This window comes from Cyanistes caeruleus, chromosome 8 (genome assembly GCF_971803275.1).
Source record: "Cyanistes caeruleus chromosome 8, bCyaCae1.hap1.1, whole genome shotgun sequence".
Classification (NCBI taxonomy): Eukaryota; Metazoa; Chordata; class Aves; order Passeriformes; family Paridae; genus Cyanistes; species Cyanistes caeruleus.
In genome coordinates, this window is record NC_141708.1 from 12,372,242 (window position 1) to 12,391,570 (window position 19,329).

Consider the following 19,329-nt stretch of genomic DNA (forward strand, 5'->3'; position numbering starts at 1 on the left):
AGAGTGAGGTTGAGATCCCGCCACGACCCATGGGACCCCTGGCTGCCTGCACAGCTCCATGTGCTCCCTCCTGTCCAGTCAGGGAGGGGGGCTTCACCTCCTCTTTGCTCCTTGGAACGGCCACCATGCCCTTCACTTTATTAGGCTGTTCCCAGTGGAAAAGATACTGCATGCTCCAACTAGCTTCCTCCCAAAATTCAAACCTAGGACCTGCAGTCATAGTCTTGCTAAGGAAGACCCAATGTATTTTCCCTCATAAAATTAAGATGTAATTCTACACTGGTCTATCTGCTATAAACATGTCTCTATATGCAATGTTGTCCATATTCATATTTAAGCTAATAACGAGAACAAAACTGGGTTCAGGAAACCTGCTTTCTTCTAGGTTTCCATTAAAGCTGGATCTCAAAACCATTCTTTATGTCAACAGCAGATAACTGTTTCACAGACTTCATCTAGCGGGATTGGTAACCAACCTAAAAACAGCAGATGGAAGCATTAAATATTTATTGGACTGGAGTGCACTGATTTCAGAAATTAACACTTTGCAAATTACTTCTGTGTGAACAGTAATTAAACAGTCACAGTCCAGCCCAGGTTCTGAGTAAACTGCAACTCTTTTTGTAAAACATATGTATACATAAAAATACTAGCACTTGTCTACTGATTTCCATATGCACACACCAAATTGTTCTGTGATTATGAATTAAAATTAATTAAAATTTTGGAATTATTTATCACATAAAGTTGGAACAGTGGGAGCCCTTGTGATGGGCACTCAGGCATCATGCCAGTTAAGCTTGCAGGGAGCAGAGTAGCTGATATATTGCTTTAAAATACCAAGGACTTGATGACCTCGTGATCCCAGTGCTGGTAATGCTGGGACTCAATTTATGATAACAGTGGGATTGAGATTCAGGGGGAAACCATGAGAAAAGTCCAACTGATAATGCCAGGGCCCCTGTAGGCTCCACATGTGATCCAGGAGTACAATCATAAATAGCATAAAGCTGCTGTTTGCTTTTGAGCTTGCTCGTCCATGTGGGAATAGATTTGCTCAAGAGATACTGCAGTTTTATTCCCTCAAGAAGAGTATTACTCTCCCACTTGTGCTACTGCATGAGCAGTAATGAGACTCACAGAGTCTTTTATAGACTCTTTTTAAAAGAAAACATGTTTTAAATCTGCTTGAAAAGTAGCTTCTTTTTCCAGAACTACACATCTTCCTTCTGGCTACACTGTCCAGTAGCTTTTCCAACACTATTTTCTCTACCTTACTATTCACTATATCTTCACACTCAGGATATCAGAAAGGTAGCATGTCCTTTTCATTAAGGCAATAGCTGAAGCTTCATTAAAGGTAATTGTTGATGGTACATTACTGAATTGTACTGGCTGTACCATTCAACAACCTTCCCTTCTTCAGCACAGGCTGCTATACACTGTATTTTGTTACCAAAGCTGGATTTATTCCATGCTCTGACTCCATCACTGCTTTTTCATCTTCTCTCTTCCCCCAAAACATATGTACTTATAAGCCCACCAGAAATGAACAAACCCACCCACACAGGGATGGCGGGTGTGTAAGGCAGACTCTAAGCTCTTCTTATGTCTGTGCTGAGGGGATGGCAGCAGCTCCCCACAGACTGCACTCAGCAATAAGGAGCTTATTTTCATTTTATAGGCAATGCTGGGCTTTGTTGTGGTGGGCAAGGGGCCACAGAGGGGCTGTTTTCCCCCAGCAGCTGGGGTTTCATGCTGACCCCACCACACTGTGTGTTCCCACTGCAGCTGTGCACCTGGGGAACGTGGAGCTGGCTCCACAGCAGCACCAGCACCCACAGCACAAACCCCAGCTGAAATGAGGAGCAGAAATCAGAGGGCTCCTCTGGCTTAGCCCAGGCAGGTGAGGGCAATGCTGCACGCTGACAGAGTGTAAAAAAGAGGTTGTAGGTGCAGGTGAGTGGCGGTAGCCTGCACAGATGCGGATGGGCTGGCAAGGCTATGCTCTTTTGATTGAGTACACATGCACACAGGCTTCTTTTGTTTGCTTTGTCCCTTTGTGTCCCATTGCAAGGTGCAAATTGGGTTCATGTCCCCAAGAAATCCTAGGAGTTTGTGGGCGAGTTTGCAGAAGGAGATGAAGAGAAGGCGGCTGCCAGGAGACTTTAATGAGAACTACTCTACACTCATGGTACAATTAAGAGTCACATAATGAAACAGAGGCTGGTTTGTTTGTTTTTTAATGAGCTCTATTTATATTTGACTTTAACTATCCTCATTCATTTTCTCTGAATCAAACCTCCACTGCTGAAATCTTGTGCATCAGAGCTAATAAAGGACAGCTATAATCTGATTTACTGCATCATTCCAAACACGAATGTACTCACAAGAAAGGCTGATAGTTTACAGCAGCAATGTTTAAAGCAGAAGAATTGACAGCAAATTGAGCATAACTTCTCAGCTGCCTTGCAGAAGGCTGAAGTAACTCCACAGACTTGTCTGAGGCATTTTTTAACATTTTGTTGTAACACTAAGAGGTTAAGGCTCATGTCAAAGCTAGGTTTATGCTTCACAAACTGGAAGCTGGTGAAAAGCAAGTGCCTTATCTGATAGATTTCATCTGGCTGTTAGGGATGCCTGAGTTTCTAGATGTCAGAGATTGAAAAACCGGAGGAATTGCATGTGAACCAACTCAAAGAATGCAAGATCCTCAAGCTTTTTACCTTAAATAATCAAACAATCAATCAATCAATCAAGTTCATGGCTTACTCCAAGTAGATTATTAAAACAAAAATCAGCATTATTATTCCCTTGATTTCTCCCCTTCCTTAAAATATAGAAGCCACTGATTCCAACATAGGCAGAAATGCAAAATGGAGGTTTTTTACTTGAAGGAAGAAATTTTGTCCCTTTTTCCATATTTAAGCTTTTAAACAAAGAGAGTTTCATTCTAGAGGAGCAGCTGTGTAATTAAGACAATTTCAGGATGAACATTTTGATTCAAGAGCCAAGTACTATCTTAATTATATGCATTAATATTCTGCTAAGAAGATGCTTATCAAATAAAAAAATAATTCATGCTATTGCACATGGTAAGCCACTAAAAATATAAAAATAACAGAGAAGGGTGACAGTCCAACACAGAGCAGGTCACAGCATGCTGTGAAAGCAGCTCCCAGCTGCAGAGGAAGTACCCAGCAAGCAACAGAGAATACCCCTATCTCAGGAAGTGGCCAAAAGTCAGCTGTCCTCAGAGCTGAATACTGAAAGAGGGACTTCTGTGTCAAAGTGGGAGCTGCCCTGTGGCTGCACCAGCTACTTGGGAAGGATTCTTGATTGTGGTCCATTCTAATTTTTTGTGAAGAAAATTGAAAAGGAGCATTTTCACAGAAATAGGCAGCAAAGCAAGAGGCAGAGATTGGGACAGGCAGGCTAGAAAAAAGAGTCTCTTGGCTGATTTGGCACAGGATGCCATCCTGTTGTGGGGAAACACTTCAGTCCTCATCTGACCACCCCCATTGCCAGGAGGTGGGCAAGGAGCATGTCTGGCCCTTTGTAGCTGCCTGGGGGAGCCTGGCTGGTAGGCAGGGCACAGGGGACAAGAGCAATGTCTGTCACTGCCCCAGTGGGACTGAGCATCCCTCATCAGAGCCACTGTGTGATCCCACACTGCTCCCCCACCTCTAATCAAGGCTGCATGGCAAAACATCAGCATCAACCCATCAAGAGAGAAGAGAAGGGATTTCCTTGAGGGTTAGGAAGCCACATCTAGGTGTCAAACTCCTGATTCCTACTATGAACAAAAACAAACAAACAAACAAAAACAAAAAAACAAAAAAACAAACAAACAAACCAAAAAAAACCCCAAAAAACAAAAAAAAACCACAAAGGCTCAGAAAAGCTAGAACTGCCTTGCTTGTATTGAAACACTGATTTGAGGAAGCTTGCAATTGTACAATCACACAAGCCCTCCAGTCTCGGGTGCTCAGAGTGAGACAGGGATTTCTGGCTCACAGCCTCACTGTGGGGCTCTGCACTCACATCAGCCCCAGGAAGAGGGGTAGGCTCCATGTGTGAATAGGAGATTTTCAAGGAACATGCAGGTGCTGCAGGGAATACAAAAGCATCACTCCTTCTGCCTAATGCACAAGGAGCTGGCATCATGCAGGCATCATTCAGGATGAGAGTGTGGTACAAGTGCAGAAATGCCTGAACTGGCTGACAGCAAGGCTGCAGAGTGGCTGCAGCAACCATGCAGGGGATGGGCAGGATCAGTGTACCCAGCTGAGAACCATACAGGTGAAAAATGACTGCACACACCTGGATGAGCTGCTGCAGTCCTGCCTGTCATGGAAACTGAGTCCCAGCTGAGCTCCATGCTGGGCTGTGACCAACGAGAAAGTGCTAATGTCCGATATGGTGTTCTGCATTTTATGGTGGCTTTGGGTACAAAATGCCACTCAGCTCTCCAGCTAGACCAAGTTAGAGTCAGGTCTAAATCATCACGGAGAGTTTAATGTTTGGCTTTGCAAAAACAGACTCAGTGAAGGGCCACAGAGACACATGTGTTATGCAACGACAAGGAGAGGCATTAGGTCTGTTCTTGCCCCCCATACATTTTTACTTGGAGACCCTGAAGTGTCATGAGAGGGCATGCATAAAAAAAACTTAGCCCTCCTGCCTTTTGATTCTCACCAGGAAGTATGAGCTATAACCCCTCTCTGTGCAACAGAAATAATTTTCCTATCCCAAACTGGTTTAAAACACTATGTCTTACAAATGGTTAAGGACTCCAAATGACATGTGGCAGGAATACAGCTGTCCTGGGGAAAAAAGCTCCATTCTGCATACAGCAAAGGGAAGGACAGGTTGAGGGCTGAGCTACAATTTAGCAGAGTCATTTGTCCAGATTCTCATGTCCTACTAAGCCACAGACCATGGTGGGGAGGAACAGCTACTCAGATCCTCTGTTGCAGAACAATTTGGATGCAGAGCCAAATTTCACCTTCACATCAGTCCCAGGATCCACTGCATGAAGTCTCTAATGCTGCACAGATAAAGTAGCAATGTTTGGCCTTAGGACTAGAATGGCATGCTGTGGTCCAGTGACTCAAATGTCTCCTTCTCAAAGCAGAAATCTCACAAGTGCCTTCCACTGGGGTCTCAGGAGCCCAGTATAGGGGTTGGATGGCATGGGATGGGATGAGATCCATCCATGGATGCCTATATCCATGGGATGCAGGCAGTTCAGTAAGAGAACACCAGAAATTTCACTTTAATCTCTTAAAGTTTTAGGAAATACTTCTCTCACCCATCTTAGGATGGCTTCACCTGCATCTTTCAACACTAAAGAGGTGGAGAGCTGTTTCAGACTTTGCCTCTTGCAGCTTGTCACACGCAGGGCTAACATCCCCTGGGGAGATGGAAGGGCACCCATCTCACAAACAAACCTGGGATTGTTACTCAGCTACACACACAGAGGGCCAAGGTCTCATTAATTAGCTTTGACATTTACAACAGAGACCACGAGATGAGTGATATGGAGATGGATAAATTCCAAGAGGATTAGGGGGCAAAGAAAGGCTGTGGGGGATGGTTGTTCTGCTTATTCTGAGTTTTCCTCGTAAAAAGAGACTATTGATATTTGAATTCCTTTTTCTATTAGAATGGGGAAAATTGCAGTAGGTCTTCTGCCATGTATCTAAATTGCTAAGTGCTACACACCACTGAAATGAAAAGAGGTTGCTTGGACTGGCCAGCCTCCAGTCAATGGATTTGTGGGTGGACCTGAAGGTTACAGATCAGGAGGGGTTTTGCTGAAAGGGTGTGTGTTAGCTTCACTTCAGAGGATTTTTTTAAACAATGCAAAAGTCTACCAGTTGTCAGCCTCTACTAACACAGGGTCAAGCTCATGATAAAATACACCATCTGCTCTTTCAGACTTTCATCCCAAACCAAAATAAACCTGTTTTGATGCTCTTGTGGACTTGGCTTCTTCCACTGTCTTTCATGTGCTCCAGTTGACATCATCAGGCATTCACATTCCTTGGATGAGTTCCTCAGGCATCGACCAGTGGGATTCTGCCTCAATTCATGACTCTTTTCTACATGGCAATGCCAAGAGCAGAAACAGCTGCCCTGGTTTTGAGCACTAATTAAGACCCATTTCTCATTTTCATCTGTACTCTGCTCCTGATCCCTAGGAAAGGGTCTTTGGAATTCAACAGAGAAAGCCAAATCCAGTTCTGGAGAGGTAATCCACTGGCAGTGACAGTGGAACAGGCAAGATCAGCAGAAGGCAAGCAGATGCTGTACTTAATCCCAAACCAGAGGCAGATCCTTCACCATCACCTCAACCTCCACATTCTTTCCAGGGTGAACATGGGGGAGTCACACTCACATTAAGCTCTGGGGTCTCCTTTCCTCTCCCCAACCTGTAGATTCAAAACTCACCAAGACTCAGATGTGCTGCTAGAGCGAAGAAATGTTAACATCTGCAATCTGCATCTGCTGGAGAGGCATGAGGACACAATGTATATCTGTGACAACCAGGCAGGGCAGGAACAACCACCTCCCTTTATTTAAAACCTTTATTTAAAGGTTTTTATTTAAACCAAGTCAGAAAACCCATCACCATTGGTGTGGCTTTCCAAACCACAACATACAAACACTCACAAGTGCTACAAGCCCCAGGACAGCTTTCCTCTCTCCTCTTGCTGCCCTGCTAATCGTGATGTCTGGGGCTATAAAAAGGCACAGCACAAGAGCATGTCTCTCCTTCTGATCTGCTTCCATGTTTATAACCATGGCTTATCTAATGACACTTAGGAAGTGTTACCAAGGAGACTATTTGCATCCTGCACGATGTTGCTAAAGCAACACTGCTAAATTAGATGCAGCGCTCTTAGCCTTCACCTACTGTATTTGCATTGCTATTAAAATGGAATAGTCACAGGCTTAAACTATATTTGGGTCATTCAATCATCCAAACACCTGAAAATAGTCCAATGACAGCAGCAATGGAGTTTCCCCCCAAAATCTAGCACATCTAGGTTTCCATCTCTTACATGTATTTCAAGCTTGCCCCTCAATGTGACCTGCAGTCAAATCAAGACAGCTTTCATGCTGCAACCTTCCTCCACAAGACATGTTTTCCCTATATGTTTGGCTTTTATTTGAATGCATCAGGAGATTTTAACTGTCATAAATAATTACAGCGTCTTAGCATTTGATGGAGCACGGCAGAAGCCAATTTGTAAGTAGCATTAATTTTTGAGGCACAAGATGGCTCAGAGGCACTGGAAATGCGACAACTTGCCTGGAGTTTATGAGCTGTTCATCCTCACCCTGAGTCTTGGTTCAGCTGTAAAGAGTCACCATTCAAGGGCTTCAAGATGGCCCATGGAAAGATTATACAGCTAAATAATAATTACTTGTTTTACCCTAAATAAAATTGTAAAATACTCATTATGGAGATGATAATAAAATAGAATTAATTTTAAACTATAAATTATTAGCTGTAAACAAAAATAAAGGCCAGGGGCTATTTTAGGTGATGTTACAGATTAAATTAGAAGCTCAAAAGACTGCTGGTAGGAGGGAGAGTGAGCAACTGAGAGGTGGGGTGGAAATGGTTTCCAAGGCAATTAACAGCTTCTTTAGAGTTTGGACATTTGTCAATATGATAAAAAGCATAAAATTCAAATAGCACCCCCTGCACACACACACATATATTAATGTAGAAATTCAGCTATCTGAAACTTTACAGGAAATATTACAATTGTGTGACAATGTATTGTATTTATTGTAAATATACAATAAGTATAATTTTACTGTGTTCTTCATGATACCAAGCAATGTCACTAGTAAAGTTGCTGGGCCCTCTGAGATCCAGTATTCTGATGCAAATCTAGAGCAATGTATTACCCCCACAGTTTTCTGTTCTGATGGTCTGAGCAGTACACTTTGGTCAGTGACATGTTACAATAAAATACCATCCCCACCAGCACCCAGATGGAGCTCTCCATCACTATTTAATATGTTTATTCCAAAAATAACTCTTGCTTTTAACACTTTCAAATTTAAAAGATAAACTCGGGCAAGGACATAAATACCTGGCATCTGTCCCTGAATCAGAGCAAAAGCACCCTGCTCCAGCTCTGCTGCAGTGTGTAATATGGTTTGGGTGCCTCTTATTAATAAATCCTTGCTTTAGCCCAGAAGCATTACTAAAAAGCACACCTGGGAGCATTTTACTATATATAAAATCTCTGTTCCAACAGCAAATTTGATCTGCCTACATAATCTAATCTCGAGAAGGTAACTCCTTCCTGCTGAACAGTCTGCAGCACAAGAAAGCCCGTGTCCAGAGAGCATTTCACCTGCCAGCACTTGTAATTGCTTATGCCTGGGAATTTAAGATGGAATACCAGAATCTGGACTGGTAAAGAATTTCCTGGCAGTACCAGGCTCCAGGTCAGCCTGTTTCAGGATGGGGGAATGACACAAGCTCTTTCCCCACTCTCTGCAACAGCTGTGGTGAGGTTCAGTTCCTGAAGTTTTATCATTGCTTTACCTGCTGTGTGAGAAGGTGTGATGAAGGTACAGAAGAAGACTTCTGCAGTTGGCCATGGCTGTAGAACACGTGTGTGCTCACCACCATGCTCCTCTGAGGTGGCTGGACAAGAGCCAGCACAGTGCTGGTAGAGAGTTTCCTCCAAGCCACGTGGTGGGGAAGACACCCTGCAGAAGGTGAGGTGCTGTGCTGGGGTCTGAACAAACACTCAAAGTCTCCCTAACGCCTCACATATAGCAAAAAGAGGATGGTTCAAGATTCATGGAGCTCCAGATCTACAAAAGCCATACTCCCTTATGCCTCCTCCTATGGTCACACAAGAAAACTCCATGACAGTTCAGAAAGTGATCTTCAGTCCTATGTGGGAAAGGGTTGTTTGTGCTCACACACACAGGCTGCAGAAGGTCCTTTTCAGCTGCCTCTGCTCCATTGAAGCTTTCCCAGGACCCAGCGCTCATCAGTGGCTTCAGGTGCCCCACATGAAATAGACCAGGTGAATCTCCAAGGAAAGGTCAGAAATGAGGATTTTCATTACCAGCAAGACACAGAGAGGGGAGGAAAGGAACCTCCCTTCTACCAACCAGCTCCTCCTTTTCCCATGAGAAATAAGATCAAAAGGAAAAAGAGGTTTTCTCTGTGCTAGCTGTGCCTCTGTGAAATTCTCTAAGGACTTTCTGTTGGTTTTGGATCAGCTCCTAGACCCATGTGGACATAGCTCAGTGTGTCTGGATTATTTATTAGCAAAAGGGTTCCCTCTGCAATCAAGCATGTAGAACACCTTAATAAAGCATGCTCTGCTCTGTATCTGACCCAATGGAGTTGGCATGAAGAAGTTCTCAGCACCCACCCAGAAATGCTGCTGGACTGCAAATTGTCATTACTTCCCTCATGTCAGTTCCTCCATGGCCTTATCTAAACTATGTCATAAATCTTCTGGGTTTTCTCTGAACTCTCCTCCTCCTAGTGACATTCTGTACTTCTGAATAACGTTGTCTCCATATGAATTACAAGGGACACAGTAATAATGCTCCAGCAGGAGCAAGGGAAGCAGTGGGAAAACAGCTAAAAGCTACACTGAACTGTTTTCTTACTTGTAATCTTCTGTCATATGCTGAGCTGGAAGATTAGATAACGAGACTATTTATAGCAGCATTGCTGGATGTGTATCACAAAACCTTTATTGTAAGACCACAGCAAGTATAAAACTTTAATTTTGCCTGCTACTTCCCTGTGTCACAGCTTCGTTTGCAGCAGAGCATTTTTTCTTTTGCATTGGGGTTATTAATAAGGGATGTAGCATTAAAATTTCCAAATTGGGAGTTCAGCCTCAGTCACTGTTCCCATCCATCACTCTGTAATTTCTCCTCCTGGGCTTCATGTTGGACTGACAACAGGAGACTGACAGTGTCTGCTCAGCCACCAAACACACTTTGTGTGGGCAAGAGCAGCCAGAGCTTTGCATTCACTGCGACAGGTCCCACCTGCACGACTTTTCTGCCTGAAACCTGAAGCTACTTTTTAACCTCTCTGCTAAGCCCTCCACCTGTAGGGCCTGAGAACAACTATCCAGAGGAAAAGCACAGAACACCAGATGATCTCTACCCAGCAGATGGTAAGAACTTTCTTCCACAACTAATGTAAGGCAGATTTCATGCAGAGAAGCAAAGCTTTCAGCTGTCAGTACTTATCTCTTAGCATCTCAACTCTAAGCCTTGTAAAAAAAAAGTGTTCCTGGTTTTAATTAGGGAGAACTTTTTGCACCTTTATTTTATCTCATGCTTGTTAAGGATGTGATTGTTGAGGGGTCATACCATTAAAACAGGAACACTAAATAATATACAAAAATGGGACTAGGAATGTAGAAATCCAGTACTAGCATCAGAGGTAACCCAGGTCCTTCATTATGTTTTTACTGCATTTTTAATAAAGAAAGTAAATTTAAACTACTTCTCCTCTTTCTGTATTTGATGAACATCATCAATTAGTGAGGAACATTTTGTCTTTTCCATTTTCTGTCACATCTATTGAAGTGACTCACTCACTCACTCGCGTAAGAAACAGATTCTGTTTGCAACATTTACAGTTATTTGTGTCCTGTCTTCTACAGTGACTCAATATTTCTATGGGAAACCATCTCTTCCATTCTTGCCTAGTAAATACTTGTTAAGTATAAATAATAGGCATTCATCACAGACAAAAATTATCTTGCTAGATAGATACTTAGAAACACAATGGCACCATTTACCCAAATCAAAGAAACCATGAGTAATACCGATACAATTAATGCTACATTAAAGAGATACTACCTAAGGAGGAGATTTAAACTAAACTTCTGATAAAAGTACGGAACCTGGATGGTAAATAAGCTCTGTATCTAGATCCGCTTGCCTTATCTGTTCTTTGTCTCTTTAGAAGCCAAGCTCCTTCTTTGCCAACCCACTGCTTGTCAGTGACAGTGGCACCAGTTAGTTACACAGCACCCCAGTCATGGCTTTGATGAATAGATCTTCCCAAGCACTGGTGCTAGATATAGGATGCACTGTGGTCATATCATAAAAATATGATATTAATTCAATAGGGAATCCGTGCCTACACCCATGCAGGAACATCTGGAAAGTGTCAGTGCTATCAGCGTGAAACTCAAATACTGAATACAAAGGAACATTAGAGGAGGGGGACTCCACAAGTAACATCCACACTTTAGAAAAAAAATTTACTAAAATGTTATTATTGTTTGTTTTATAAAAAAAAGTTTCTATCAAGTGGGTTTTTTGAAACTAAAAAAACTAAAAACGCTGCCATGGAATTTTTTCTCTGAGGCTGGCAAAGAACTGTTAATATTTACTTCTCAAAATTTTGCACAAAACAGCCCTACAGTTTAACCTGACCATTTTCTGAGAGCTGACATTCCTTCCGTATGCCTCAGCAAAAAGTTGAACTGAGGTGGACTAATGGAGGATTGTATAAACATAATAACACCATGGCATCCTCTGCCCTATGATTTTAAAACAAAATCCTATTTTAATCCTGTACTTGAAAGGCCAAATAACCAATAGTGTAAACATGAACTTAGCAAATAGCATCTTATAACAACACATTTATCACCTTGAGCTGCCCATGAACAAATGGAGATGAAAACCTATCCCCACCTCAATTTTAACCACAGTTTGCAGCAACACAGATCTTAATATGGGTAAGTATGCAAGTGTCTTCTCTCCAGCTACTCAGCTTAGCAATGCCCTGGCTAGCCAGGCCAAAAGGTAGCCTAGGCTCATGGATACATCACATTCACAACAGAAGTTTTAACCACTGTTAGACCCTAACTTTCAGTTAAAATTCAGCTCTCATCCCCAAAACTACTTTGGTACTTGTGACACGAAAGTGAGCACCTGCATGGTGCTGTGATTAAAGTGAGAAACTACTTTGGGATTTGGCAGCTCTCAGCACAGCACTGAGCACCTGCACACTGCTGCGATTAAGGTTAATCTTCGATCAACCATTTCTAGATGAAGACAATCCTGAAACACAAGTATTGCAGATCCCTCTCCCTGACACAGCTCAGAATTGGATTAATCAGATGTCCTAAAATTTCAAGACCAAGTCAGAGTACATGTGGATCCCCAGCTTGAAATAAGTAGCCAATGTGAAGGCACACACTGTAAGTAAAACAGCACGTACTTATGTACTTGCCACGGGCAACAATTTCAGCGATGCAGAAGTAGCTGGTTCCTGCAATTATCCTAGCAGCAGTAGGTAAGAACAGCTGCCAAATCGGAAATCTTCCAAGCCGCTGTATTAGAGATCTTCCCAGATATGGGAATATCCACAAAACCTGCTGTTTCAACAGTCTAAGAAACAAAACTAAGCACGGCTACTTAGACTTCTGTCATTAGGAGGTCACTGTAAGCAGAGAGAGCCTGCTTACTCTTACTCAAAAAGAGTCCGCAAATGGAAAAGCAGTTGCATTTGTCAAAATGACAGTGTGCAGGAGACACAGTCACATCCAAGAAAGCTTGTACAGGGACCCAGTTACAATCTTTTCTGCCTCCCAAATAAAACCTGGATGTTCTGTGTATGACTTTGACACTGACATGGCAATGAACCACCCTGTAAACAACCAGGCAGAGATGCTCATGATAAAGAGGATGGATCCTGCTGGAAATCAGTCAACCCCAGAGCAGGCTCTGTCCCTCCATCTACCACTGCAATGTCTGAACAACCCAGCTGCACCTTTCAATGAAGTTTCAAGTTCTCATTTTAGCACTATCCTTATCAGCTAAACACAGGTAGTCTTAGGAAGACACCCTTGGGAAGTCACAATGAGAAGGGCAAATGTGTGGTCTTTGTCACTGACTTCAAAGGATTTCTCTTTCATTACTTCCTCCAATCTCCCTTAAAAGTGGACCCATTTTAGCATCCACCAATAATGAGCTCTACTGAGCAACTACCTACTGCAGATGGCTACAGTCCCCTTTTGTTCATTTGATGTCCTCCTAATTCTTGTACTGGAAGAAACAGTGAACAGTGGAGCTCTGCCCCTTCTTTACTTGCCAGTCATTTCCATTCTAGTTTTCTAGTGTTCTAGTTTTCTCTTTCTAGAGACAAGAGTCCTACTTTATTCAATCATTCCTTATATGAAATTAATCCAGACTTATGACCATCCTCATTACCCACCTCTGAATCTTTTCCAGTTCTTCTGTATCTTTCCTGAGATTTTGGAAGGGAAAGAACCAGAACTGCACATAATATACACATTTACACAGCAATGTATTAATGGCTTCTATTTTCCTCTGTTTGGCTTCCCTTATAATTTCTAGTACTTAATTTTCTTTATTTAATTACTAAGCCTGGAACTAATATTTTTAGCTCAATCATCCATATGATGTTTTGGTTCTTACTGGTTTTCAGAAGTAGACTCGCACTTCAGAAATACAGAGAATCACCCATGGGCAAGAAACCACTTGATTTCCTGTGAAATTCGTGAAAAGCTGTAGCAGTACCTGTTTCACCAAAAGGCTTCATCACCTTATGAAACACACAATGGGAAAGGAAAAGTAAGATCAAAAAATTGCTGTGTTTGGAGCACTGAGCAACTTTGGCCAGTTTAAATGCAATAAATCAAAGTTCAGAAGCTTGGGAAAAAATCTAGTGTTTTGGAGAAGGTCATACAAACCTGACAACCTCAGGCAGGAAAAATTTCATACCCACAACCCAGACACACTGACAGGTCAGAGGGAGACAAGCATACCCAGCACAGAGTAAAAGCAGAAGGGCAGGAAGCCGGACACATCCTTCAAAGCCTTGAATGATGAAACTTCAGACCCTGTAAGGCTGGAAGAAAATAATATAATACTTCAAAGAAGAACCAGTTATGACAGCAATGGGAGCTGAGGCTGTCTCACAGCATCACTGTTGGTATCCCCCCAGTGCACTGCTTGTGATGCACCCCAGCTTCTAAGCCCTGTGACCATCAGCTGCTGATAACCTTTTACTCCCCCCTTAGTTTTATCTAGTAAATGCACAAAATGGAGCTGGCAGCAGGACAGTCTTTCAACAATATACAATTATTGAAATGCCTACACCAGCCAGATTACTATCTTCTACATGTATTTCAGAAGCTCATAAAGCACCAGTGAAATGGGGAAAAAGTCTGACATGTTTATGTGTCAGTGGGATGTAATGTTTGGAACAGCAACTGCAGAAATTCAGGCAAAGACTGTAATCCTGACTGGTACCCTGCACGGACGAGGGAAGGCAGGAAAGCCTCTGTCTTCTCGGTCAAGTGCTGCACAACAGGCTGCCAGTCTGGGGGCTGTAGCCAGAGGTGGTAACACCCTTCAGCAAACCACTGCTGACTGACTGCAGGTGGCCCAGCAAAAGAAAGGACTAAGAACTGTTCTGTTGAGGTGCCAGACTGCTTCATGTGATACACTGAAGGTATAAACCCCAAACCATCCTACAGACATCACCCAGACCCATGAGTAAAAGCTTTCTGGATGAATGAGCAATAAGTACAGGCAATCATAGGAACATCCAGCACAAAGTGACTAAGATCTCGATGGGAGCCTCCGGATGCCACTGTAATACAAATAAAAAAGAAGAACCCATGAGTAATCAGCACTGCTGAAAAGAGGATCCCTGGCAGCTGGGGCTGTTTCTGTAATACTAAGATAGTTCTATAATAATAAGAATGCACATGCATTCTTTTGCATAAATATCATAGGTGCATTGACTTATGGGAAAATCAACAGGAAGAAATCCTGCTTGCTGCCACTCACCATGGAATTCTATCTTTCAAGGCAAGAGGGACTCAGGAAAGAGTACCAAACCTGAGTAGGAGGCTGGAGGAGAGGATTTAAGAGAGAAGACAGTAATACTTCTTAGCTTTTACAATGTAATATTGATCTGCTGTCTACAGCAATGGCTAAGCCTTCTTGAAGCTGAGAACACAAGACAAGTGAGGATAAAGAGCTACATGTCCATGGAGCAAGGAGATGGCATAAAAGTCCTGTATCTCACTTCTGACCCAAGGACTAGAAAAACTTCATTTCTAGCATCGTGGACCAGCACATCTGGGAACTACACCACAGCCCAGACCAGGCACATAGCCCACACCTCAGAGGAGGAAGAGTTAAACACTTCTAGCAAGGCTGAGCAGTGCCTAAGGAGGAATGCAAAAGCCAGAGACTGGGAAGATGTAACACGAGGCAAGGAGGGGAACTTAATGAGCTACACCAGGATTAGAAAAAAATAGTTAGTAGAAAAGATTGAATAGACTATCTTGGAAGAACCTTGGGGGAGGGAGACGGGTTGAACTGAGGATGCATCTCTTGAGAAATAATAGAAGTTTCCTTGGTTGGAACAGTTCAACACAGACTGCCCTGACACAAGTAAATAAACAGTACACAGAGCCACTGATGATCTTTTTCATTTCGGAATTCAGAAGATTAGATACAGCTGGAGTTTTCCCACTTGGCTCCCCTCCAAACAGCCATACACACCTTGTTTGATAGTTATCACAAACCATAATTCAGAGAGGGTGGACAGCAAAAATTTCCTGGAGTTTATCTGGCTGCATCCTTAAGGAGATTGTTATCAGATAATCATAATCTTTTGCACAGCATTAGGAAAGTACACAAAGGATCACCTTCTGTCACTCCTGACAAACTACATCTGGGTTATGGGAAGGGAAATACTCACAGGAATTCTGAAAATAATCTCACCTCAACCTCCCCATCATGATATCACCAAGTGAAAACCTCCTTCCAATCACGGGCCAGGACTTCAAAGTTAACAGCCACATCCATGGATCATGGCATCTGGTCACCTGCAGTCCTGGAGGAGTTCAGTTTTCACTGTCTCCAAAACAGCCAAAGCCTGTCAGCACAATCATGGCACAAAAATATGGATTCATATTCCAGATATGACATACTGCTTTGGAATAGATAATTCCAAAGTGCTCGAGCCTAGTGGTTCCTAGTGAGCAGTTATGTGAAGTGCTTTTATAAACAGCTGGACATAATAGATTTTCAAGTATTACCTTACTCAAAAGCAACTCTAAAATCATCAGCCTGGGGTTCCAGCTTTGTTTTTGCAGGTACTTTTGTAAAGACCTTCCCATTTCAGTTACCTGGTTTTAAAACTGCAGCTTTGAACTGAAGCCTGAGAATCAAGTTGTGTGCTTTCCTCCTTTTGCACCACCATCTAAAGCAAAGCAAATATCCTGCCAGCCGTGTCGGTCTTCGTGAGATTTCTGTGTTATGCCTTTACCACCACCAAAAGTATCACATGGTCTTCAGAAGATTTATGTAACTAAAGATGACCATTTTTAGCAGGACTAAGAGAAAGACATAAAAAAATTCAGCACAAGTGGGCGACAGCTCTAACATGTGCAGAGATCTTACTTCTTACTTAGGTGAGATGAACTTGTAAGGTAGAGGGACTGAATTCAGAGACCACAGACCACCTTAGGAAACAATGCAATCATAGCTTCTTCTTAAGCAAGAATGAACCCTAACCACCCCAGCACTAGGTTGGGAAGAGGTTGTCACAGACTAAGAAAGTATTAGATGGTAGCCTATTTATAAAAGTTTAGTATCCCTAACACTAAGCCAGACACTGAAGGAAGAATCTTCAACTAAAATACACTTTACAAAACGTTAAATGGCAGATATGTAACAAAACTGTGTGACATTCATACTCTCACTGTTATGCCTCAAGTTCATTTTACAGAAACCTGTCATATGCAATCAGACTTGTTTATTCTGAATTTAAATGTAGGACCTGAGGCAGTCTGGTTTCAAAAAAGACAGAAAAGGCACATATTGTCGCTGGCAGTTGCTTAGTTCTTACAACAAAGGCAAAGTCTTGTTCACTCTTTATTCCAAATAAAAATTATTTCAATGTTCTGTTGCATTACAATCTTGAGAGTATTTCTGCTTGCTGCCTCAGCACAGGTAGAAAATTAATTAAAATGTAAATTAAAGGAAGAAATATACAAACGAAGTACCATTAACAAACAACTCACTTCCACTCCACTCCCCCCCCACCCCCCCAAAAAATCAGGTGATTCATACAGAGTATCCTCCAAATCTCAAGTAAGCCACTGTTAATGGATTAAGTGGCAGTGTCCCTTCTGGCTTCAGTTTATAAATTCTTATCTGCTTAAGATTGCTCCAGAAAGACTTCCAGCTGACAGCGTGATTCTTAAAGAGACAAATCCTCCCTGGCAGTTTACAATTGCATACCAGCAACTACGGCATTGCATGTGCCTTCATGTTTGCACTGACAGAGGATGATGGTTCACTGTTTAGGATACAGCATCCCCTTCCTTTCAAGTCTAATTTGAAGCATCACCATTGCTTGGGCTGAGTTTCTCACTGACTTCGTCCATGACAGAGTGATGAGCATTCCTAACATCATTTCAATGGCCATTGAAACAGCCATGATAAACCACCCTCAGCTCACACAACTGCTCCAAATCACCCAAGTACAGGGGAAGGGGGCAGAGAGATTCAGCAGAATAGTGCAAGTATCAGAAAATCCTTCTACATAACAACTGGTTGCACAGCTCATCATTAACCATTTCCACTCCTCTAGACCATGCCAAAGAAGTATCCACAAGCCCAGCAAAAATGAGGGAGAACAGCAGCATCCCTATTTTCTACGCTGGTGGCTGCAAATTCTACAACACATAGAAGAAGCTGCAACAAGTTATAACCGAAATGGCTGTTGGAGCAGCACCTTCCCTCATTCCCTGCTTACAGGGAGATGTGTGACAACCTCTACCCTCATCAGCCAGTGCCTTTGGCTGTGAAAATGACCTTAGAGAAGAGGTACCCAGGTAGTGCTGAACACACGCAGTGTGTGTGTACTGCTGCCCAAGAAAACTGCGCTCATGAACGATGGGCTATTTTCTGCTACCACCCTCCCAGCTTACAACAAAAGGGGGTAAAAAAGAGCAGAAATAGAGGAGACCTTTGGCTCTCCTGTCCACATTACAGAAATCATCCCCATCCCATTTGGTCCTAACAGGTTCCCAAGAGTTCAGAAAAGAGATGGCATCCTTTTGAGGAACAGAATAGCCACATAAGCTAGACAAGGAAGCCCAAATACTCCCTGCCGTCCTCTAAACAGGACTGACAGTCGCATGCACACACACATTCATGGAGCACCCAGAAGAGACACCAAAGCAAAGCCTTCATTCACCAATAAGCACTGGGGGACTCTTGGTGGTCTTATTCCCCAAACTGTTGACCTTTGCTTTCCTAGGGTACCTTTGCCTGGAAAGACCGAGCACTCACCAGCCACCCATGGGGCACTGCCGGGGGAAGAAGTGACAGTGCTGCGATCAGGGCAGGGGGCTCGCAACGCCACAGGGCTCGGGGTGCCCGGCATGGAGCCATCCTATCCCGGGGAGCACAGCCTGTCCCATGGCGCCCTGGATGCCTGTCCGGGGTACTCAGGTGCTATGTGAACCTAGTGATCTAATCCCAAACTGGCGTCCCTGCGGTACCCAGGATTTGTGTCCTGCCTGAGCGCCCATCCCATCCCGGGGTGTCCAGAGCAGCCGTCCCGCTCCGGGCTCCTTCAGGTGCCCCGGGACACCGCGCGTGCCCGTCCTGAGGGGGATGCTCAGGGTGCCGGGGGCGCCGACCGAGCCGTACCTTTGAGGCGGTGGTGGCGGGCGCGGTGCAGGCGGCCCTGGCCGCCGCGGGGCAGCGCGGGGATGCTGGAGAAGCGGCTCCCCATGGCGGCATCCGAGCCGGGCCGGGCCGGGCGGCACCGCGCAAGGTCTCTCTCCCCGGGGGCTGCAGCGGCGAGGGCAGAGGGCAGCGCCGGCTCCGAGGGTGCCGAGAGCCGCGGTCCCGCCCGCCGGGCCCCCCGCCCCGCTCGGCCCCGCTCGGCTCCGCTCCGCTCGGCTCGGCCCCGCTCGGCTCCGCTCGGCTCGGCTCGGCTCCGCTCGGCGGGGCGGGGCGGCGGCACCGCGGCCCCCCCGCCGCGCCCGTCGCCATGGAGACACAGCTGTTCCGCCGGGGGGCCGCGCCGCCCCGCCCAGATGTGCCACCGCTGGCGCGACAGGTGGGGACGCGCGGAGCCTCTCCCGACCCCCGCCCCCAGCACAAAGATGCCCAGGACCACAAACCCCGAGGGGCAAACGCAGGGTCAGGGACATCATTCCCTTGCACTGCCACCCCGGGACCTGCCCCACACCTGCTGGTCCTAAACCCACTTCCCCAGCCTCCTCCTTC

The 19,329-nt window shown here is 44.3% G+C and overlaps 1 protein-coding gene across 3 annotated transcripts in view; it reads right to left on the bottom strand.

Moving 5' to 3' along the window:
* Positions 1 to 19,329, bottom strand: part of NEURL1 (neuralized E3 ubiquitin protein ligase 1) — a 154,269-nt gene that overhangs the window by 124,136 nt on the left and 10,804 nt on the right. The window contains exon 1 of one of the 3 annotated variants that reach the window (XM_086899448.1): positions 18,745 to 18,986. The exons of 1 other annotated variant lie outside the window; for it this stretch is intronic. In XM_086899448.1, the coding sequence (XP_086755574.1) occupies positions 18,745 to 18,829 (85 nt within the window). In that variant the 5' untranslated portion in view covers positions 18,830 to 18,986. Of the gene's footprint in view, positions 1 to 18,744; positions 18,987 to 19,329 lie in introns of those variants that run through there. One more of the 3 variants, XM_086899446.1, reaches the window with a different exon arrangement.